The following is a 24280-nucleotide window of genomic DNA, read 5'->3' on the forward strand; positions in this document are numbered from 1 at the left end:
ATTTATCTAGAGACCACGTGCTTTAGTCATTCTTTAAGTAAAATTTCACTATACCCTAATATCTTTACTAATGTCAGTTTAAATGTAGCAAAACTACTAAACGTAAGTAAATGTCATTCTTCAGGGAATTGCTCAAACTTTCTCAAGAGCGTTTGTAAGCAGTTTTAATTTTAGAGAACTCTATTCAGTGCCAGGAATAAGCAATTTTTTCCTGGCAAACAGTACAAGTGGAATCAGATTCTTTCATGCTGGGAGAAGGTCATCCTACCCCTCGCCCAATGAGCAGGTCATCCTTGTCAAGCACAAGTCCCTTATTACATATTCAGAGACCAGGACATTATGGATTTCAGAAAACTAATACTGTACATAAACCTTATAACTCTTCCAGAGGGGGTCGTGGCAGCATCCTGAAATCAAACATTTTAATGTTTCAGCAAAACTTACAATCACACCGAGGGGAAAAAAGCCTCCTTCAGTTCAACTGTTCAGGTTTACCACCCAAGGAGCTTTGACACTAACAAAAACAAAAATCCTTTCTGCTTTTCCTTAGCCCTACTTCTGTCCTCTAGCTACAGAGTAATCCTAACGCCTTTTTCAAATATCTGAAGAAAAGAACCATCCATGCCTCTATCCCCTAAGCCTGCTTTTCTTCAGACGCCCCACCTGCAGTCCAGCTGAACGAAGATGGAATCATGACAGTCCCTACTTCAGGGTGACAGGAGTTAATATCATGGGGCTTCCCCAAAGATGCCTCAGCCAGAATGGGATACTTGTGTCCATGAGACAAGACAGGGTTATTTTCTTTCCTCTTCCCTGCTTCCAAGAACACCAACTCTTTCCTTTCCTCTGGGAATTATAATGTTAACAGCGAGCCTCTCAAGAACCTCTCTCAAACCTTAACATTCCCTTCCTAACAGTCCCTTTAACTAACTCTCAGACCTCCTTCTGTCTTCGTCTGATTTCAATTCCTTTCTGAACATCTATTTTTCTATTTTTAACTCATTTATGGCAAATACAATTACAGTAGAGTGAAATAAATATATCAGTTTAAATTACTAATTTCCTGGCCACCTTGAATTCAGAAATTTCTAATAATAAGAACATGAGCTCTTGTTCAGTGATCCTGATTTTTATTGACTAAAATTTCCTCAAAAACTGATGACTCTAAAGTCAAGAAGAATACACACAGTTTCCATTTAAATCATCTTCAAAAAGATCACATAAAGCAAAATGTGAGGCAAATAATTTAAAGATAAATCAGATGAGGCAAAGGAGCTTGATGTGGCAGGAACATCCCTCAGACCTCAGAAGATCAATGAAGAAAAAAAGAGGGGCCAGCCTGGTGGCACAGCGGTTAAGTTCCCACATTCTGCTTTGGCTGCCTGGGGTTCCACAGGTTCAGATCCCGGGTGCAGACCTGGCACCGCTTGTCAAGCCATGCTGTGGCAGGCATCCCACATATAAAGTAGAGGAAGATGAGCATGGATGTTGGCTCAGGGCCAGGCTTCCTCAGCAAAAGGAGGAAGATTGGCAGCAGATGTTAGCTCAGGGCTAATCTTCCTCAAAAAAAAAAAAGAACTGACAAACAAGGACTCCATGGAAAGCAGAAGTTATGGCTGGTCAAATTTATCTTTATTCAGATTATAATTCTTCAAAAAGCATCAGTTGTTTAAATTTGGTTTAAGCCATGCTTAAACAGAATACATATAAAATATGATTTTTTTATATTTTTTGACTGAAAAGCAGGAAATTCTGTGTTCCATTTCACCATATTTACTAATTGTATTCTTATGCAAAACCTTCTAAATGCAAATTGTTTTGAAAGTGAATAAAATAATTTCCAAGAGACCTACTTTGACCTTTTAATATCTGCGTTCTGTGATAGTGCCTTCTTTTCAGTACACGCTCCTTTGTTGACCTTTGGCTTACATGGAGGTGGTGAGCTATAACCCATCGCAGTCAGTTTCAGAGTCCTCACTCCAGTGTGCATCTCGTTTCTCTGCCACAAGCTTGATGAACTGAGAGTGACTGGCATAAAGCTTGAGTTTATCATTAATGTCCACCCATTTCACTTTTCCAGCATCATCTCCAGCCTCCAGGGTAAGGTTATCCATTATCTCACCTGGTTACCAAAGAAAAAACATCACCAAGAAAAAGTAATTCACTTATTAATTTCTTTTTCAGCATAACTACATCTTCAAGTATTCTTACTAAAAATTATCTTAAATCAAATTATTGTATTAGGTGGTCAAGTGAATTAAAAGAATAGTCCAAATTTTCCAAATGCCCAAATTTTAACCAAGTTTGTAAATTTTAAGTAGTGGCATCACTAAGAAAGCTTTTCTCTTTATAATAAAGAACATTACCCTAAAAAAAAGAGTTCATATTAAATAAGCATGAAATCTCACATCGAAATAAATTCCATAAGTCAGAGGGAGAAAGTCAAATACCATATGATCTCACTCATACGTAGAAGATAAAAACAACGACAAACCAACACACAGCAACGGAGACTGGACTGGTGGTTACCATAGGGGAAGGAGGGAGGGCAAGGGCAAAAGGGGTGATCGGGCTCACATGGGAGGTGATGGACTATAATTTGTCTTTGGGTGAGATTAACTTACGGTACCTCCATACATACTTTTTGTTGCAATTGCCATGTTTTAAATAAAAGGTTTTTAATAACAATAAATAAATAAATTCCAGAGGGATTAGAGATTTAAATGTTAAAAAAAAAAGTAAAACAAAACAATTGGTGGACTCATTTTATAGTCTTAAGGTAAGCAGACTTTTTCTAAGCATGACACCAGATCAGAAACCATAAAATATTTATAATTATATTTATAAATACATATAAATATTTCATTAAAATATTTATAATTATCAAAAAACTAAAAATAAATGCTCTAATCACTGTTGGTAATGTAAGTGGCACACTTCTGTAGGACAAGTTGGCAATGTTTATCAAGAGCTTTTAAAAAGTAAACGCTCTTTGACAAGCATTCATTCAACAAACATCAGAATGCCTCTTATACACCAGATTCAGTACTAGGCATTGAGGATACAATAAACAATCAAGCAATTCCACTTCAAAGAGTTTATTCTAAGGAAATAAAAAGATAAGGCTGTTAAAATATTCAAGGCAACATTATTTATAACCAAAAATAAAAAAACAAACATAACCAAACTTTCCTATCTATTGGGCACAGATTAAGTAAGTGATGGAACAGCTACACAATGGACTGCCATATGGTCATTAAACATGAAACATATCTATATATACTGACATGGAAAGATGTCCATAATACATTTTTATGTGAAAACAGCAAGTAACAAAATAGAATATATGGTATGAGCTCATTTTTATTTTAAAAACAGCTATCTGAAGTCCAGAAGAAGATAAACCAAAATGCCAACAATGATTATCTATGGGAAATGAAATAATTGGTGCTTTTAAAACTTTTCCTCTTTACATCATCCTTTTTCTAAATAACTATTAAAAAGTATTACCTTTATAATAAAAAATAAAGCTACTTCTTAAAAGAAAAGAACCAATCAAATATTTTAGCACACAAGTTTCTAAATTCCAATACTAAAATGACAGCTTTGTGTATCTTCAGTGCAGCTACAACATCCAACCATCAATGAAGTACCAGAATTAATATAACCCTAAATCCAAAAGCGAAGTGCAAATATCTGATTATCTAAACAACAATGTCCTCTAACAACATGCTCTGTATCAGAACTAATAACATCTAAAAAGTTATTTTACTCCCCTCCCTTTCTGGTTACCTAATAAATTACACAAAACAAAATTGTAAAAAGTGTAAAGAGGTCCAGTCTGACATGTAAAGAGCTTTGAAGTCAGCACTCCCATGCTCACAACAAGAAAAAAGCTGAAACAGGGGCCGGCCCGGTGACCAAGTGGTTAAGTTTTCGAGGTCCGCTTCAGTGGCCCAGGGTTTCGCCAGTTCAGATCCTGGGCGCGGACGTGGTGTCGCTCATTGGGCCATGCTGAGGTGGCATCCCACATGCCACAACTAAAAAATATATATATATACCACCATGTACTGGGGGGCTTTGGGGAGAAAAAGGAAAAATAAAATCTTTAAGGAAAAAAAAAGAAAGAAAAAAGCTGAACCAACTGAAAATCAACAACTCTTCTTCGATCCATCAGAGAATTGAGGTCACGGCACACTGCCACCCCAAAAACTGGAGAGACAGAGAATCACAACTTACCAGGAACAGAAGCCCACCAATGGAGCCAGCAACCAGGAGGAACACTTAAAAGGTAACTGACTAATTTCTGGACACTGATCTGTGGGCTAGGTGGAGGATGAAATCTCCTGGAGGCCCAGTCTTGGGGTGGGAAGGAGGGCCCATTTTCATGAGTTTTACCTCCAGAAATGCCACCAAGTTCTCAGGGTGAAGACTGGAGAAAAACAATCTCCACCTGCTTCCAGCAGGGAAAGGGGAAAAGTAAGGATTTTGAAATACACCCAGAGCATTCTGCCCTCAGGGAAAACTATTTTACCAAGGCCTAAGCAACCTGGGGGAAGGGAAATTCCCAACTCCAGTTCCCTCCAGCCTTCCTGCCTCACTTAAGAAGTGCTGTGAAGAAGCAGTTGTGAAGATCACAGCCCAGAGGCACAGCCTCACTAAAAGACTAAGACCTCGTCACAGCTTCTCCTATGATTCCCCTCCCCCCACACTTACCACCACATCAACAGGGCTCCCGTCTACCAGCAGGGAATACAACTGAAAGAACTGCACAGCTCAGACCTTACATAAGAAGAAGTCTCTAGGGAAACTCAAAGACAACAAGGTGAAAACAAGGACACCAGAGGAAATTTTAGCCTCTGACACCTACAGCTACAGCAAATAGTAAGCACAGCCTAACTCCTAGTGAGATAAACACAAAACCTCACACTAAAGGCCTATTTGCCTCAGTTCCTTTTTACAGATACATCATTCCAGTTTTCAAAAAAAAACTACAAGGCATGCTAAAAGGTAAAAAGCATAGTGTGAAGAGACAAAGCAAGCATCACAATCAGACTCAGATACAACAGAATTTGGAATTATCACACCAGAAATTTTTTTGGAATTTAAAGAGAGAAAGGAAGGGTGAAAATGGTGATTTGAACAACTCATAAACTATATAATCAACCGCTAGATGATGAGTCATTGTTTTTAACTCCAAAAATAAAAAGCTAACAAATTTATCAGTACTTAAGCCATACAGACCTGCTTCTACAGTACATTTGCATAATTCTCCCTCTGAAATATTTCTTCTAAGTTCTCAATACCAGAAGGATGAACTCAAATCTTCTAATACCTTGCTTAGAGTAGTTGTATAGAATTAACTGAATCAGTGCTGGGCGTTTCTCCCAAGTCCAACAAGCAAAAGCACACAATGTGACAGTGGCAGATCTTCCAGTTCCAGCTCGTTTTATAAATGAAAACACCAAGTCCAGGAGAACAAGAGATTTGCACAAGGTTACACAGCTCAGAAAAGAGCCATAAGTAGAATACTCAGTTCTCTTATATGGTACCCTCATTTCATTACGCTACAGATGAAAACAAAATATTTAAAAGTCATCCAATTTAGCAATATGTTTCAAGAGAAGCCATCAATATACAAATTAAGGATCATAATTAATTTTTTTTTGAGGAAGATTAGCCCGGCGCTAACATCCACCACCAAGCCTTCTCTTTTTTGCTAAGGAAGATTGGCCCAGAGCTAACATTTGTGCCCATCTTCCTCCATTTTTTGTATGTGAGACACCTGCCACAGCATGGCTTGATAAGCACTGCTTAGGTCCGTGCCCAGGATCTGAATGGATGAACCCCGGACCACTGAGGCAGAGCGTGTCAACTTAACCACTGCGCCACCAGGCTGGCCCCTATAATTAACTTTTAAGAGAGTAGATTTTCCCTCTCTCTTTGTAATAACAGATTTGATTCCCTGCCCCCAATTTTTAAATCCATGGACTAAAAAAAGCATTCATTTTAAATTCTTTCATACTTGGAAATTTTTTTGGTATTGACTTGTGTTTTAATAGATATACTTATTACAAAAATATTTCAAACAGCAAGAAAGATATAAATTCCATTTCCTTAATCATGGCCATATTTCCTATTTCCTACCCAAATCTCCAGTTGCTTTGGTTTTGTTTTACACAAATGGACTTACACTATACAAACAATTTGACAACTTTAAGGCACATAATTTTAGTCCATAAATTCAACCTTAATTTTATATGCTACCAAGGGATTAAAGGAAATTGGTTCCAGGTAGAACTTGGAAGGCTTTCTTCCATGTATTCTTCTAATATCAACAATTTTGGTTTCACATAAATATAATCCTATAATCAGTAGTTGATTGGCTCAAGATGCTAAAATAGTCCAGATTTAACTGTGCCCTAGTAGGCTGCTTGACTTAACTGATCCTCTAATCCAGTCAGTTTAACAAACATAAGTAAAATCACCTGTTTCATCATGGTAGTTCACAGCTTCTGTCTCCATCCATGCATTATCAGTGTTCCGAGGATCATCAACATAGCCCTTATATATCTATTTTTAAAAGGAAGCAGATAAAAAAATGTCTAGAGTGAAACAGGAATGCATAGAGCAGAAGCATGTTACCTTCATTAGAATCATACACGTAGATATCCTGTTACAAAACAATGTGCATATAGTTAACACTACTTAACTATACACCTAAAAATGGTCAGGATGGTAAATTATGTTATGTGTTTTTTACCACAATAAAAAAAAAAGAAATGTAACTATCATAGAACCTTTAACGTAGCATTCCATATACTTGTTTTAAATTTCCCCAGGAAACTATTCTCAACAACTTTTTGAGGAAGGTTTAAAATTCACAAAACCCTTGATACCTCAGACTCTAATTTAAGAAATTAAGAATAGTCATATTCAGGCCATGAGATTTTTTAAAGTCCCTATAATTTAAGTATTTTTCCATTTTAATAATTTCTATGACTACAGTTTCAGAAATACAAAGGTTGATTCTCCTAGTTAAACACATGAGATCTATAAATAAACGTAGTAAAGATTAATACTCAAGCTACTAATCATGAAAAGATTTGGATCTAGCCATCTAACACAAATATAACCAAAAAACTGGACAACACAGATAAATAATTAAGAAATCCCAACTCGAGAAAGAAAACAAAGCAATCCAAGCAGAAGCCAACAAAAAAGAAAAGAAAATCTGTACTTTTCCTTTTTATTAGTGCACATATACCTTATAAGGTATTTTTTTTAATCACAAAGGGTTTATAGACAAAATGGACATGAAACTTACATGGTTATCAACCGGAAAAACTCTGAATAACATAACTTAAAATGTCCTTTCAAAAGAGCTGAATTCATGCAAATAAAAAAAGTTTTCCATTGGATGGGTATTCAACACATATGAAAATAGCTTCTGAATTGTCACATTAGCTCACATCTAGTCTAAAGAAAAACTCAGAGGAAAAACTGTATTATAACAAATGATGTAAGTGACCTAAAGTTGGGCTATAAAACTTAGTGGAAATCTATTTACAGTGAAAATCCACGAGTTAAGTTGTTCTTATGAATACGTATTTCAAATACACAAGTATTTCACTTTATCCAGAAAATGATCTATCAGATATCCAGGTGAACTTCAAGTCATTTTCATTAATCCACAGGACTAAATCCTTCCTAGGAATCACCATTTCTTACCACCAGATGTTCCTGGCTGAAGAGTTTCTGCAACTGTTCCTCTAATTCTCTCTTTTCAGCACTAGATTTCTGTAAGGAGTTGAGAGCTTCCTCACCAAATTCTCTTTTCAGTGCGGCACTAATCTTCTCTCCTGGATCCACCATCCCCTAAGAGTCACATTTTTGTTAAAAAAAAAAAGTAATAACCTTTAATTCATTCAACAAATATTTACTGAGTGATGCAATGGACATTTACTGCCCTATCTGCCCATAATCATGATCCACATTCTTCTGTGATATGCCCTTCTCTAAACCGTTTGTTTCTAGTAGCAGCCTATCAGGGTACCTCATATATTTTACCACAATAATTGGTCCAAGGTTTGCCTATGGCAAACTGAGCTACTCAGATTCATTTCCTGGTATTTTCCAAACTCAGGCTAAGGGAAGAAACGCCTGGAGGCAAGAAAGAATACAGTAAGTTGATAGTCTCCCCATTATTCATTCCATTCCAGCCACATTGACCTCCTCAATGCTCCTAGAATGTGCCAGACATACTCCCACTTTAGGGCCTTTGCACCTGCTATTACTTCTGTCCAAGACGCTTTTCCCAAGAATATCCATGTACTTTACTCATTCACCTCCTTTAGGTCTTTACTCAAATGTCACCTTCTCAGAGAGACCTTCTCTAACCATCCTATCTAAAACTGTAAACTCTCAAACACTCCCTAGTCCCCTTCCTTGCTTTAGTTTTTTTCTTAATACTACTACCTTTTAACATACAATAACTTATTTATCTTATATGTCTCCCCCACTGGAACGTGAGCACCAAGAGGACAGGGATGTTTGTTTATGTTGCTCTGTTATATCCTCAAACTCTAAAATATTAGCTGAGTTTCAAAATATGATGATTAGATGAATGACTCTCAAAATGCTATCAGTGACCACAGTTCCCTGACTGATCAGAATTTCAAATGGCAATGAAAACAGAAGATCCTATGATAAAATCATTACTGTATTCTTGCACTCAACACGAGTAAAGTTTGACTATTTGGCTCATGATAATTAGCCTAAACTTACATCACAGTTAGCTGAGATCTTTATTTCCATTCCACTTTTATCCTACAAAGAAAAAACTATTCTTGCAGATAGCAGTGTAAGTCATGCTCTCATCAAACTATCTCCATTTCACAATATAGCATAAAATATAAAACCCTCTGCTGCACACAATACACATTTAAGCCACTTCAAATACACCACTGACACGAACTTGACAAAAAGTACACTCTTCCTGATGATATTACGGAAATTTTAAAAACTACAAGAAACAGTAAGTAATAAAAGTTACCTTTTTTATTATGCCTAAAATTATCAGAATTCAACAACAAAAAAATGCTAAAAATCTTACCTTGGGCTTGGAGTAGGGGTTGAGTTCTGAGATGGACCCAATGTTAATGAGTACCTACTATAGACTAGGTGATTTATATGCTATCTCTAGTAATCCTATGAAGTAGATACAGCATCTTTACTTTAAAGATCAGAGTCTGAACTCCAGATCACCCAGCTCAAAGTGGAAAGGCCAAGACACAAGCCCAGGTCTAACTCCAAAGGCCAAGTTCTTTCCCAAGGGTTTTAGAGTTAGACTCAGATTCCAAGACCCCTGCTCCTCCACTTGTTACTAACAATGTCACTTCATTACAGTGATGAATGACAAAAGCACAACTAATTGGAGTGCGGAAGAACGGAGGTAACCGGAGTAGACAAGATCCACACAAAATAACTTTGTATTAAATAAAGCAACTAAAAAGAACTTGAAACATTAATTTGATTTAGTTTTAATGCTTACCCCTGGGATTGCCCATTCTCCACAGTCTTTCCTTTTTATTGCAACAAACTGTAAGATGTTTTTCCCAGAAATGGGGTGGGTGATTTTATTTCCACTTCTATCCCTTTTCCACCTATAAACAGCAATGTAAGATCAAAACCAAACTAGAACAAAGACCAAGGTTCTCTCTCAAGTTTGAGAAAGAGTTATAAACACGTATTTTTCTTTATAATAGAGTATATATAAATTTACCTCAAATCTGCTAGTTTCACCAAAAAAAATATTTTGCATTAGAAATATTCTACATTTAGCACTGTTACAAACCAGGACAAATGTCTAATTTCTATAAAAGATATTGTATTCTCCATAATAAAAATTTAGGATAGAAATGGTTGTTACCACTTAAAGTGCTACCCAAAAAAAAGCTTAAAAGCAGAACAGAATTTAAAGGAAGGGCCGTAAAAGTTAAAAAAAAAAAAAAGAAAAAACAAAGTCCAAGGATCCTTCTTAAGAATTACAGGTAGTAAAAAAGATCCAGTTATATTTGCTTTTAACAGTTCACTGTGTTATCAGAAAAGCAGATTATATGACACAGGTTCAGCTGGTCTCAACGATAGTGTTTTTCAATCTTTATGCCCTCTTCTGATAAAAAATCTCACTCTACCCTTTAGTTTAATTTTATATTTTGAATCAAATTGCATGTAGTTTTTGTTTATAGTATCACGGCAAGGTTAATTTCAGAATCCACTTCTTCTAACCACCGCCTCTTTCCCAGAGATGCTGATAAGCCTCCCCTTTCCTTCCATGCCTCCACACCCACCTCCCCTTGCCCAATTTTAAGAACTGTTCTAATAGTTTCTTAGGCAAAGATAAAGATTTTGAACGTCCAATACTAAGCCAAAAAAGAAAGCCTGTGACCTAACCATCACTCTGACTGAGACTCAACGAAATACACTGGTTTAGATATGGGTTTCCAAATTTCTTTATACTGTGGCTGACTACCCATCTAACCCATAATTTCTGCCCCGAAAAAGCTCATAGTCTAGCAGTGGAACTAGACATGTACATGAATAAATTATAAGACAGAGTGACAGTTTGATGAGTACAGTAAATAGAAAGGAAAGAATAATTAGTACAAGAAGATAGCATCTGTTTTTAAGGATGCCAGATAGAGGAATAATACAAGCAAGGAACAAAGTTATAACATAAAATAAATGTGTTCAAGAAACTGAACATATATGTGGCGTCTGGCAATGTGGGGGCATCAGTAAGGGAAAGACGAGGTATAAGGCCGGAGAAGCGGGCAAAGAATTCATCAAATTCATCTGCTTAGAGAGCCAGAGAATATTCTTAAATAGGATAAAGCCATAAGCAATTTGTGTTTTAGAAGGCTCACTCACTTTGACAAAAGTGTGGAGGCTGCTTTGGAGGGAGGCAAGACTAGAGGCAAAAAGACTGTTACCATGATCCAGATATGAGACGACAAGGACAGGACTGAAGGCTGAGACCATGAGAATGGAGAGGAGACATATTTTACCCTTATTTTTAAAAGCCATTTATATAGTACTTATCATATACCTGATGCTGTTCTAAGTGCTTTAGTGTATTTATCCATTTAAGCCTCAAACAATTCTATTGTCTTTACTGTACAGACGCAGAAAATGAGGCACAGAGAAGTAGAAAACTTGCCCAAGACTGCAGAGCTACTAAGTGCTGTAAACCAAGATTGGAACTCAGGCGGTCTGGTTTCCAGAATCTGTGCTCTTAATCACTCTAGCACGATTTACTTAAACCAAATAAACAGACTGTTTACACTAGTTGAAGAAGAGGAAGGATAAGAAAGCAAATGAGGGCTCTGTTACTCACAAACATTTACTGACACCTACGATGCATCACATGCAAGCAGCTGGGAAAACAAAGACCACCACAGAGCCCCTGCAGCTCAGCCATCGCGGCCAGAGCACAGGGAAGAGAAGCAGAACAGAGACGCTGCTGGGCAAGAAGGCAGGACCAGACAGATGATGAACAGCTTGCTTACTGTGTTTACAGTCTCACGTTTTATCCTGAAGGGACTCATTGAAGGATTTTAAGCAGAGGAGTTTCTTGTTCCTTTATCAGTATCAAATACATTTTCACCAAATTTCAAACAAAATTTCTTGATATAACAGAAATAATGTATCATTGAAATTAATGAACCTCAGTAACATTTATTAAATAGCAGTGATATTCCTATGAACTATTGATAACCCCTCCCCACTTCTGAAGGTCCACACCTTCCTGCCTTTAACCAAAACTGGAAAGAAAATTATATGCCACCAACTTTTTGACCTGAGTTTATTCACAGTAATATACTAACACTTCCCATCTCACTTTGACTTTAAAGAATCTAAAGAAACTTCAGATAACTTCCCATCATACATGGGAAATCTCTAGGAAGGGTACCTGGGAATCTAAAAATTTAACACTTGCCCTGGAGAATCTGAACAAGAAAAATCTGTGAAATTCTGCACTGTACAATGCTATTTTGAATCATGAAGTACTTGTAAAAAAAGGAGGAAGGATCTTTGCTTTAAAAGTGCCTAGGTGATTCTTATAATTACTCATTAGTGAAATACTGGTGTAAAAGAGAAAGCTCAATAGTTGGAGCCAAACACCCCGATTCAAATTTCAGATCTACAAGATTTAGGCAAGCCACTTAACCTCAGTGAGTCTACATTTTCAGATTTATAAAATAGATATGTTAATACCTACTTTGGGAGATTTTGTGAGAAACAAATGGGAAAACTAACAGTAGCGCCTAGCAGAGTGCCTGGAATAAAGCAATATTTTTAACGATTCAATTAATCTGGTGATTCTTCCTTCACCATCTTTCATTCTTCTCTTCCTTCCATTTCCACTGCCACTCATATACATGGAGGGACTCATCGCTTAACACAAGCATTACTGAGACAGCAAAGAACAGCACCCTAAGAGTACAGCTGAAAGCTAGACTGCCACTGTGGGTTCTTTTATGGCCTTGACCACCTCTAAGGCTTCAGTGCTCTCATCTATATAATGACAGAGTTAAGCTCAAAGTCTACCTTTTCAAAACAACCTAACACACAATCACATTTACCCCTAGCTGCTATTTGGTCCACCATAGATAAAGACAAGCCATTTAGAGGCTAACTTTCAAGTCTCTGGCTTCCCTTTTCTGCTTCTTGTCCCCTTACTGGCACTCCTGCTTCAAATGTTTTACACCTTGCTGTTTTTAGCCAGCCTCACCAAAACTGAAAAGTAACTAACACTGCCATTAATATTTACTTACATTGATTAAAGAATATATTAACTCTCTCATCTCATTTAAACCATAAAGTTTCTAAACGAATTTTAGATGGATAGAGGTAGGTTTGATAGGTTGATGGGAGGGTGGGTCGGTGGGTGGATAGAAGGAAGGAAGTATGGATGGGTGGGAGGAAGGAAGGATGGATGGATGGATGGAAGATAAAACTGGGGTAGGATGTGGGGTAAAAATCCCTTTTAACGGGGAAACTCAAAGGGCAAGCAAGAGAGTAAGACAGGGCGAGTGTTGGCCTCTTCCAGTAACTTGAAAATAAGGGAAATAAGCTGCTTTCCTAGAGTTAAACTATGAAATTATCATTAAATCTCAGATCAGAGAAAAACAAAGTCTCCTGGAAGAAAGGAAGACGTACAAAATATCAAAACTAAAAAAGTAAGAATATTGAGGGCATTTGCATTATTTAAAGTAGGAAAGTGACAATTACATGTGAAGAGGGAGTTGGTCAGTGAAGAAATCCTAAAAATAAAAATTAAAAGAGATTTTCATTTTAATTAAAAAAGATGACAGAATATTCCAGATGTGTCGGAAAGATGATTCCTCTGGGGATGGCTAAGTCCATCTAAACATTACACTCACCTACCTTCTATATTCTGACTCATGCTCGTCAAGGGATCTTCTGAATGATTTGGCTAACCAGAGGGGTCTGCCTCAGGAAGAGAATGCCTTTCCCCCCTTCTGAAACCTTCAGTGGCTCCCGTTCACATGCCTTAAACTTTGGCATTTAATATTCTCCACAATAGAATTGCACAAAAATTAGTTAATTTTAAGCTTAATTTATCATCCACTATTTTCCTACAAGAATCTTTTGTTCCAACCAAGCTGGTCTTTTCACTGTTCCTCGATACTCAAATGGACAGTATTACAAGCCTTCTCAGGCCTCCTCTGTCCACCTATCCAAGCTTCAAGTCTACCTCCTTCATAATGCCTTTCTTGGGTGCTCCAGGGTCAGCATCACCATGCCCACACCCAATCTTCTAATTTTCTAAAGCATTCTGTATCACTCATGTGTCTTTGACATGTTTTCTAATTTCATATTTTCCATCTTGCAAATGAAGCCATAGCTCTTCAGCAACAGGAGCTGAAACTTAGAATTGTTACAGTTTTTTATATCTTCCAAAGCACCTACTCAGTTCTGAAAACAAATAGATGTCAATAAATACCTAGTGAACTAATTTTGTTTATATAATGCCTAACCTACTCATACAATATAAAACTACAGCTTTACACATCTGTACTACAGCTTATATCACATCACCATAATCTTACATAAAGTCCCTTTAAAATACAGATTTCGTGGGTGTGCGGAGGCATATACATGTGGCTGTGTATATATATACAGATATATATACACACACACATATATACATGTATATATATACAAACACACACATATATGCATACATACATGTATGTGTGTATGTATATGTATATGTAAACACATGGTTACAGTCTATTTTTCCAATAATTTAGTTCTTTGCTTCTGAAATTTATTTTAGTTATTACCTGGTTATGATGGGATCTGCAGCATGATTTGGGCCCCACCGTCCCAAAAGACCCCGGCCAACCAGTCCCGTCCGTCCTGCAGGATTTCTGGGGGAAAAAAACATAGAATCAATTGAATGTGTTCATCTTTTTTAACCCAACTTAACCTGGCACAAAAGGTAGTGAGAGCAATAAGAGGGCAATAATATCTCCACACGAATCCAGCAGCACCATCACATCTCTGGCACCAGAAGCACTGTTACTCAACTTTTCTTTGCTGTGAGTCTTAAGCTTTGGGCTAGATCTAGGAGGAGGATCTCATTTCCAAAATTGTTATACAATATAAGAATTTGTTTCAGTTTTCACCTAACTTCAGTTTTCTAAATTTAAACTAGAACCTTCCTGAACTCTCAAATCCTGGAGGATGGAAGCCCCTGCATAGAATCATCCTCTGCGACATCAGTGACGAGGCGTCATCAGCACACCCACCCTCCTCTCTCTCACCACCCTCCTTTCCTACTCCAATCTCCTGCGACCCTTCCCATTAAAATATTTTTTGCTACATTTTAAAGTCCATTTTTCCTGAGTGGGTTCTGAAACTTTACTATCAGTAATACGTATTTTGCAGCATATAATGAGATAGTAGTATCATTCAATATTTCAAGACTTCAAGTATACCAAAACTCAATTATTAAAGAAAACCGTTTTCTAAAAATGCCAACTTACTATTTAACCTAATGCCACAACCCAATGTTAAAGTCTGTCAGAGAAACAGAGTAACAGGCAGGGCTGACTAATTTTCTTCCAGTCAATATTCCTTAAATGTTCAACTTCCATTACGTACCAGTAAAATGCCCTAATCTGCAATCTTACCTATTTAATATTTTTTATCCTCCCAGCATGTGAAACTAAATAAACAACTTGCCAAAATGTCTCTTTCAGCCATCTCTTTTTATTCCAGACTCCCCTGCGGCTATTGCTAAAGGTGAATGAATTTTTATATTGTTTTGTACTAGACTCAGAAATTTTTCAGCAAGACCTGCAAATAAAGACAGAAAGACAAAGACAAAACACTTGGCCAGGTGACAAGAATTCTACTTTTCAAACTCACAGGAGGGGGGACAGGGTGGCCAGCAACTAGGTTTTATTCCATGTAACCATACACCCCTGAACGCAAATGATCAAAGCCAATATTAAGAGAAACAGTGTTAATTTTTTAAGAGACCAAGCCTATACCTTGTAAACTAGAAGCCGTGGAAAAAAGACTCATAGACTATCCTATAGCCTGAGAAGCAGAGAAAGTTGTTTACAGAGAAAGAGAAATCAAGGCAACACACAAAGTAAAGCAGAGATGAGGCAGAGAGATAGTCCTGATGGATTTCCAATCTCCTAAATTAGCTGCATTTCTACTTTGGGCTCCTTGAGACAATCCCATGGCCGTAGAATAAGGCTCACTTTTTGCTCAGGCAAGCTAGAGCTGGTTTCCATTAGTCAGAATCTTGACTAAAACAACACCTTTTCTGCCGATCCTTTTATATGTGTACATATCTTTTAATATATTTTACCCAGAAAAGAACCTAAGGAGTAAGTCAAATACGAGAAGAGTTTGACTTAAGGAGATCCAGTAACATAGAAAAAGTGAATAAGATATGACCAAAGAAAGAATTTAGCAAAATGGAAGGCCCAAGTTGGGGCGAGAGCAGCACTATGATTTCCTTGTCCCAGAGGAACTAAGAATATAAATTGCAACATTTTTACCATGTGAGAACCATGATTACAAATCTGTGATCCTTCTTTTGCTTTACTTGGGGCACATTAATTTTTACATTTCTTCCTAACTTTTACAATGTCTTTTTAAGGAAAATGGAAAATTTTGGAGATGCATAGAGAAATCACTTTTAGAAGTACAGAAAGAAACCTAATGTTAAATTATTGGGTTATTTTTATTTTTACTCAGGTGTCCGGATAAATTCTTATTTTAAGGCATTATCTCATTTAATAAATAATTACAGAACATACAATTTTCAATCCTTTAACTTATTCAATTAATTATGTCTACCTTCAAGGTAGAGTTACAAAAAGACCCATTCAAATCTTGCCTCTGCCATTTACTCACTTAATGCAAACTGCTTACATTCTCTCTCCTTATCTATAAATGAAACTAAAAATATCTACCCACAGGGTTGCTGCGAAGATTTAGTTAGATCACATATATAAATTATTTCGCACAATGTCTGGTACATACCAGTACTCGATAAATGTTAATTACATTTTCTAACTTTTGAAGATCCATTATTGTAAGATGTTCCACTCCCAGTACCTACCTAGGTCTTCCATTTTCAATCTCATACAGTCCATTCTGGCTCTTTCTCTCAACATGCCCATCCTTTTCATTAAACTTGGGAGAAAAGGTACTTTCACTGCAATGAGAATACCAAAGCAAAATAAGAAATAATGATTCAATACTACCAATGGCTTAATAATGCCAGTCAATCTGTTACTTATAACAAGCAGTATCCCTGAAACTAAATAGTTAAGGGTTAGTTTTCATTTATAAATCCATCTTACTCCTTCAAAACAGTTTCTGAAAAAGAAATTTGTTAACCAAAACACCTTAAAATACAAGGATGTGAGGCCAGCCCCATGGCCAAGTGGTTAAGTTCGTGTGCTCTGCTTCAGCAGTGCAGCGTTTCGCTAGTTCAAATCCTGGGCGCAGACATGGCACCGCTCACCAGGCCACGCTGAGGTGGTGTCCCACATGCCACAACTAGAAGGACCCACAACTAAAAATATACAACTATGTACCAGGCGGTTTTGGGAGAAAAAGGAAAAATTTTTTAAAAATCTAAAAAAAAAAAAACCAACACAAGGATGTGTATTATAACCCCTCTGAGAAGGACAAATGGCAGAAGAACTGGAGCTACTCCACATGCTACAAAAAAGTCTATATTACTACTAGCAAGGAAATTGTCTATGGGCACAATTTGGCAATTATTGGTTCCTATGTGATTCCAAAAATAAGATTCCTTCTGATATCTTGATGTTTCTTCTGTCTCAAAATAATTTTAATTTCTTCAAATGTGTACTAATTAACATTTTAATCAAAGCAAATCCACAAAACAGCAAATTCACCCCACAAACAGCAAATTCACCCCACAAACTTCATAATAACTCTGATGTAGATGACAATAGATATAATACACTGAAAATGTTCTAGATCTTGACTAGATGACAGTTACAGAGCTATATAAATGTAAAATTTTACTGAGCTACACCTGCATACTTTAAAAATGTGCATTTTACTGCATTTGTCATACCTCAATATATTTTAGAAACAGATATAAATAAACTAACCTCACCATTATGAAATCACTGACACAACTGCACTGACAGTGAATAAAGAGTCGTACAGCACTGGATAGTACATGGTCAGTTCTGACATAAGTTTCCCTTTTTTTCTTGCTTTAATTCTAGTAAGTGAGCATAGAAATATTTGTGCTTTGTTTTGGGAAGAATTTCCAACTTGAATGATCCAGACATTCTCTCAAGACTTCTGACCGGTCTTCCATCTAATACACAAATATACCATCTAATACACAAATAAAAAGAATTAAATGGTAAAAATCATGAAATTATAAAACCAGAGTTACAATGCCCTCGGGACTTTAGAAATTCACCATTAAAAAAAAGCAGGAGCCTAATCATAACTGAAGCATTAACATTACTAATAAAGCTTGATTTAGACAGTGATATAAATTCAACTCAAAAAAAATAGAATGAAAACTAAGAAAATGTATTCAGTCTTCCTCTATTTACACTATATAGCACCCATCAACATCACTAATTTTAATTGTGCATAATGTGTATGTAGAAATATGTACATCCTCTAAAATGGGAAAATGGAACTCATTTAAAGCCAATAATTTCTCCACAGGTTAGCTTCAAGATTAATTAATAATCCAAGCACTATTACAAAGCTACAGACACATCTTTGGACAAAATAAGGGAACTGTGGGGCAAAATCAACTGAAACTGAATAAGACCACAATAGAGTATAACTACTAATGAACTAATACTGGATCTACCCAACTAACAAAACTTTCTCCTTAACAGAATAAATAATGCCTTGACAGCACTATCATTCACAATAAATTTACTCATTAAATCAAACGTAAAATTGCTCTAGGGGCCGGCCCCATGCTGAGTGGTTAAGTTCGTGCACTCCGCTTCGGCGACCCAGGGTTTCACTGGTTCGGATCCAGGGCACAGACATGGCACTGCTCATGAGGCCATGCTGAGGCGGTGTCCCACATGGCACAACCAGAGGCGCTCACAACTAGAATATACAACTATGTACTTGGGGGCTTTGGGGAGAAGAAGGAAAAAAGAAAGATAGGCAACAGATTTAGCTCAGGTGCCAATCTTTAGAAAATTAAAAAAAAAATTGCTCTAAAACTAGGGTAGGAGTTCAGCAGAGCGGTGAGGAGCATGAATTCTGGAGTAGACTGAATTCAAGTCCAAGCTATACCATCTACTAGTTCTGTGACCAAACGCAAAAGAAAAGTTTTTTCATTTTTTGTGTTTTGTTTTTCTATGAAGTAGGAAACCCTGTCTGCCTTCCAGAATAGTTATAAGAATAAAATAAAATAATGCTAATAAAACATTTAGTACAGTGCCTAGCTTATAGTTAGAACATTAAAAAAAACTCTATCATTATATTTATAAAAAGGAACATAAATTTAAAATGTGCATCAATGCAGCACTTCTACGAATTTAGTGAAAACCTTTTTGCTTGAAGTTTTCATTTCCTCTTTCTCTCTCTCCTTTATCCGTTTTCTATTTTTTCACACTGGTCTAATTTTATGATCATCCTATTCTTAGTAATCCAGAAAACATTTTTGAAAAATCTTTTCACTACTTCAAATACAAGTCCAGCTATGTTGGAAAATAACCACAAAAGCTGTTCTGTTGATAACCCAAACAGAACAAATGAAAACAGATACCACCACTCATCATTTCATAAAACAAAAAACTTCGTAGCAAAATAGATTTACCTATCTGGAAGGAACATCATAAAACTCCCACAAAAATAAATAAACATAGACTGTCTAGCTTTGGCAAGAATTCAAGCAAATGTGGAAAGTGAGTTATAACAAAGTCACGCACTAGATAAAAATGAATTTTCAGCTGTCAAAATGACAGCTTACAAATACAACCACTACCTTCTCTAAAACTCTTACACCCAGCTGATGCCCGCTAATTTGCTCACCTGATCTGAGGATCTGCCCACCTAGGCCCAGCCAAGACCGAGACTGCAGTGTATTCCACAGGATTATAGTCTTTCCACTCAACAAGCCAGGCTACTTTCTCATTAGGAACGTGGCTGCGTTGAACTTCCGAACCTGGGTAAGGAGATGTCCGAGCCTTGTGGTGGGAATTCTCTTTGGCACCATTAGAACCAGACATGACGCTGGAGTTAAGATGAAACCCACAGGATGAAAATGAGTTTCTGGGAGAAAAAAAAATGTTTTATATAAATACCAAAAAACAGATAACTTAAAGAACCTAATTCAAAGACCCAAAAACATATTTTTTACTTTCAAAGACTTAAAAATCAGAAAACTCAAATTTGATGCATATTAGTAAAAAGGTCCAACAACTGTGAGAGATTATTTTCAAATGTGAAAATTTCTAAAATATTGCTAAATCTTATTAACTGGAACCTACTCACTGAATTTATTTTAGCTGAGAAAAAGGGACAGCAGTTTACTTTTGTTAGCACAGAAGCTGGGGAAGGAAGTTTGTTAGGAAAATTCGACCATAAAAACAAATGTAAAAGAAAACTTTAAGTCTATGTGAAGGAATACATTTTTAAAAACAGTCTATAGTCTAACATACATGTGTAAAACGTATGGCAAAAACAGCACAAAGGAAAAAGAACAGAAAAAAAGAAATAAATCGTGGTAAAGTTCTTACAACATGAAGTAATGTAATATTACTAGAAGTCAGATTGTGATAAATATACAAATTGTAAACTGTAGAGTAAAACTAAAGGTAAAATTAAGAGGCATAGAGCTGAAATAATTGGATCACAAAAGAAAACAGAAACAAAAAACTGAAACTTAACCTTTACCTCACAACGTACATGAAAATTTTTCATGTCTCCTCCTAGCTAAAAACTTAAATGGCTTCTCATTATTCTCAAACTAAAGATTAAAATTCCTAATGACCCTAAATTACGACATGTAAAGTGAAAAGGGTGGGCTGTCCAGGGGCACAGCGGTTAAGTTCGCATGCACCTCTTCAACTGTCAGGGGTTGGCAGGTTCAGATCCCGGGTGCGGACCTACACACCGCTCATCAAGCCATGCTGTGGTGGCGTCCCACATACAAAATAGAGGAAGAGTGGCACAGATATTAGCTCAGCAACAATCTTCCACGCCAAGAAAAATAAATAAATAAAACCTCACAGTTTAATAGAAGAGATGACTAACAACACACACGACTAAGGTCTGAATTAGTAATCTGTAAGGTAAATGAGAGGAAAATCTCTAAGAACATCGTACAAAAAGACAAACCAACGGAAAATGAGAGAAAAAGAGACACAGAGGTTCTATCCAGAAGTTCCAACAGCTGTCATGGGAGTTCCAGAAAAAAAGAGGGGGGAGGGGTCAGGATAGGACCAAAATGGGGGAAAAACAGACGAAAATTCTCTTGTGCTGAAAGTAAACATGACATGCTAAGCAAAGAGGATTTTTTAAAAAAAGAAAAACCACTCCTAGAGGCAGGCAGCTCATAAAATGTGTTCATTACTCTGTGCCCAGCATGGCATCTAAAACGTCGTGTTTAGTGAACAACGGACTCGGAGAATAAAAACCAGACAAGAAGAGAATAAATGTATGAGGCAGCGCAAGACCTCATGACAAGAGATTTTCACATATGGAGGTATATGGGGTAACTATTCGAGTTCAAAACTGATTCGGCTTGAACTAGAAAGGCTTACTTATGGTCTATCAAACATACACTGTCCATCTGCTTATCTATTAAAGTCAGGAATCTCTCTTGAGACAGACAATGCATACTTCCCCGGCTAGGCCTATTGGTAATGCCCAGATTAGTTCCTTTCCTGACATAATGGTCATGTCGACCTGCTAATTTGCAACTGAATACCTCTTTGAAAATGTATCCTGGGTGTGTTTAATGTATCTTCTTCCTTCTAAAAACACATAAGACTGTACTGAAACTCATGCTTCTCTGGAACTTCTGCTAAGGCCTTCCCCTGTTGTAACCCTCACTTTGGCTCATAATAAACTCACTCCAATTTTGATTTATAGGTTGGTTGTGGATTATTTGCCACAGCATAAATCCCTAAATTTACCCAGAGTTGGCACATCAAGAAAAAGAGGTAGATAATAAACATCTACCTCTTTATAATTTAATATACAATGTAATAATATATAATATAATAAATATTAAATAATGTATTCTCTGCACTGAGAAGTCGAGGAGAGGAATCACGACTTATATTTTTCATTTTACACCATTTATACTGCTCACATTTTTAAACTATGTGCATGTAGCAACTTTAATAATAACGTTTAAGTATGAAGGAGAAAACAATGGAAGGGGACAACACCACACCCAAACAAGTGATATTTAATCTCTCTGGTGACAATGATGGTGACTCACAGAGGGTGGTAAATTTCAGTATCACTGACCGAGAAATATCACTACCACTGGCTTTCCTCAATACGCAATAAAACATTGCAGCCTTTTCGCAAGCGTGTAAATGGCGATAACCGTACGGGACGCAAGCAAAGCCAGGGGAAGCCGCCGGCCTGGAAGCTGGCTCCCAACGCGACCCCGGCACTCGGGAGAAGAAGCGGCCTCAGAGGAGGACTACCTGCACGCCGGGAGGCTGCGACAGAGCAAAGACTTGACAGTCACGTAGGCCAAGGCCACCGAGAGAGACACGGTGGCTAACGTCTTCCCCAGGACGCGTCCGGCCATCAGCGCCCCGCGGGCGGCTCCGCGCACGGCGGTCTCTGCTGCTGGGGCCGTCGCCTCCGCCCGCCCCACAGCTCCGGCCGGGATCTAGCGGGCGCTAGGACCGGGCCGCCCTCCCGACCTCAGAAACGCACGCAGACCAAGAAGCCCCCCAGAAGACCTAACAGACCAGCGCTTCCGCCAGGGCGACGACGGCCACCAGATCAGCAGGCGACGACGGCGCCCCCAGCGCCAGCTGCTGGGACCGGCGCTCCGGGCCCCGTGACGTCCCCGGCGCGCGACGGCGCTTTACGGCTGGGCCGCAAAGCACAGCACCTACCGGCCGCCTAGCGTGACCATTCTGCGACCTGGTACCCTCTCGAGGAATCTGTGCCGGCGGCGGTAAATGCGGGAAAACGGAAGAGAAAGGAGGAAGAGAAGACCGGGAAGGGGAAGGCAGGGAAAGAAAGAAAAGGCAGAGAAGTTCGTTGTCCTGTGTTCTTCGCAGGAGGGCGTTACAGGCAGCTGGTGGTGTGACCCACGCGCGTCCTAATCATATCTGAATAATAGATGGTTACTGAAAGAAATCCCTTCTTTGCCTCCTCCAGCTTCTGGTGGCTGCTGGCCTTCCATGGCTTGTGGTCGCGGCACTTTGCAGCGCTCCAAACGGTCACCCTGCCTTCCCCTTTTGGGTTTGTGTCAGTCTTCTGAGTCTCTCTTCTAAGGACACTTGTGATTTCGCTTAGTGCTTGCCTGTATAATCTAGTAGCGTCTCACGAGCTGGAGATGCTTGATTACATCTGCAAGGTTGACGAGAGAGTGTCGGATATTGAGGTATATGGGGTAACTATTCGAGTTCAAAAGTGATTGGGCTTGAACTAAAAGCCTGATTTATGGCCTGTCAAACATACGTTGTACATCTGCTTAACCATCAAATTAAAGAATGCACTCTCTTAAAATAAGAATGCATGCTTCCCCTCCTCCACCCTATTGGTGATGCCCAGATTAGTCCCTTTTCTGACATAACAGTCCTGTTGACCTGCTAATTTGCAAGTGAATACCTCTTTGAAAGTTTGATGAAAATGTATCCTGGGTGTGTTTAATCTATCTTCTTTGTTCTGAAGAGATCTAAGACTGTACTGAAATCTATGCTTCTCTGGAACGCCTTCTAAGGCTTTCCTGGGTTATAATCCTCACTCTGACTCATAATAAACTGACCCCAATTTTGACTTATAGGTTGGTTATGGATTATTTGAGTCGACTCCATATTTGATTACCTTTACAGGTTCCAGGGTTTAGGACCTGATACCCTTTGGGGTCATTATTCAGCCTACTACACCAAGATTTGAATTTAGATCTGTAGGACTATAAGCTCAAATTCTTAACCATGCATTTGTTCCATAAATATGTATTAAACACCTGTTGTGTGTAAGCACTGTGGTACCATGTTGGGCAAAATCCAGGAGTCCTGCCCTCATGAATCTATAGGCTGGTTGGGGAGATAGACATTGGTGAAAATAATCACACAAATAAAGGTCGAGTTTCAACCGTGATCTGTGTTGTGGAGGGAGGTTCATGATGCTCTGAGAATTTATGACAGGGAGATTTGGTCAAGTCTGGCAAAGCTCCACTTAAGAAGTACCACTTGAGACGAGATCTGAAGGAAGAATAGGAGTCAATTAGACATAAAATGGAGAAAAAGAAAAAACCTTTATGCAGTCCTGCTAGCATAAGTGCTCAGTAAATCAAGTTCTCTGTTCCCTCTCCCCTCCCTTCCTTAGGGAATCTACTAATGCAGCTATAGTGCTATTCAAAGAGATTTGAAACTATTAGAATGGGGCCCCTGCACAGGTTTCCCTGAGAGTCCTCTTAACCCATTCTCTGTGCAATAGTCCATGTAACAACTGTCTCCACGGGTCATGGTTCATCTGAGGCTGAATA

The 24280-nt window shown here is 37.9% G+C and overlaps 1 protein-coding gene and 1 long non-coding RNA gene across 5 annotated transcripts; one reads left to right on the plus strand and one right to left on the minus strand.

Annotated features, from left to right (window-relative positions):
• Positions 1-1610: 1610 nt before the first annotated feature.
• Positions 1611-23086, minus strand: NUDT9 (nudix hydrolase 9). 4 transcript variants are annotated; one of them, XM_070263447.1, is made up of 8 exons: positions 22680-23086; positions 19624-19863; positions 16679-16774; positions 14376-14462; positions 9554-9665; positions 7732-7878; positions 6489-6573; positions 1611-2122 (listed from the first exon to the last, which is right to left on the minus strand). In XM_070263447.1, the coding sequence occupies exons 1-8, from the start codon at positions 22697-22699 to the stop codon at positions 1944-1946; spliced, it is 966 nt and encodes a 321-aa protein (XP_070119548.1). In that variant the 5' UTR covers positions 22700-23086; the 3' UTR covers positions 1611-1943. The 4 variants fall into 4 exon arrangements, with proteins under 4 accessions (XP_070119548.1, XP_005608705.2, XP_005608703.2 ...); XM_005608648.4 differs by lacking the exon at positions 22680-23086 and adding an exon at positions 22530-22656; XM_005608646.4 differs by lacking the exon at positions 22680-23086 and adding an exon at positions 22257-22656.
• LOC138923619 (uncharacterized) lies at positions 4177-14925 on the plus strand. Its single transcript, XR_011437497.1, has 2 exons — positions 4177-4291; positions 14750-14925. It is a non-coding gene; the product is annotated as an uncharacterized lncRNA (long non-coding RNA).
• Positions 23087-24280: the final 1194 nt, after the last annotated feature.

This window comes from Equus caballus, chromosome 3, assembly GCF_041296265.1.
Source record: "Equus caballus isolate H_3958 breed thoroughbred chromosome 3, TB-T2T, whole genome shotgun sequence".
Lineage (NCBI taxonomy): Eukaryota > Metazoa > Chordata > Mammalia > Perissodactyla > Equidae > Equus > Equus caballus.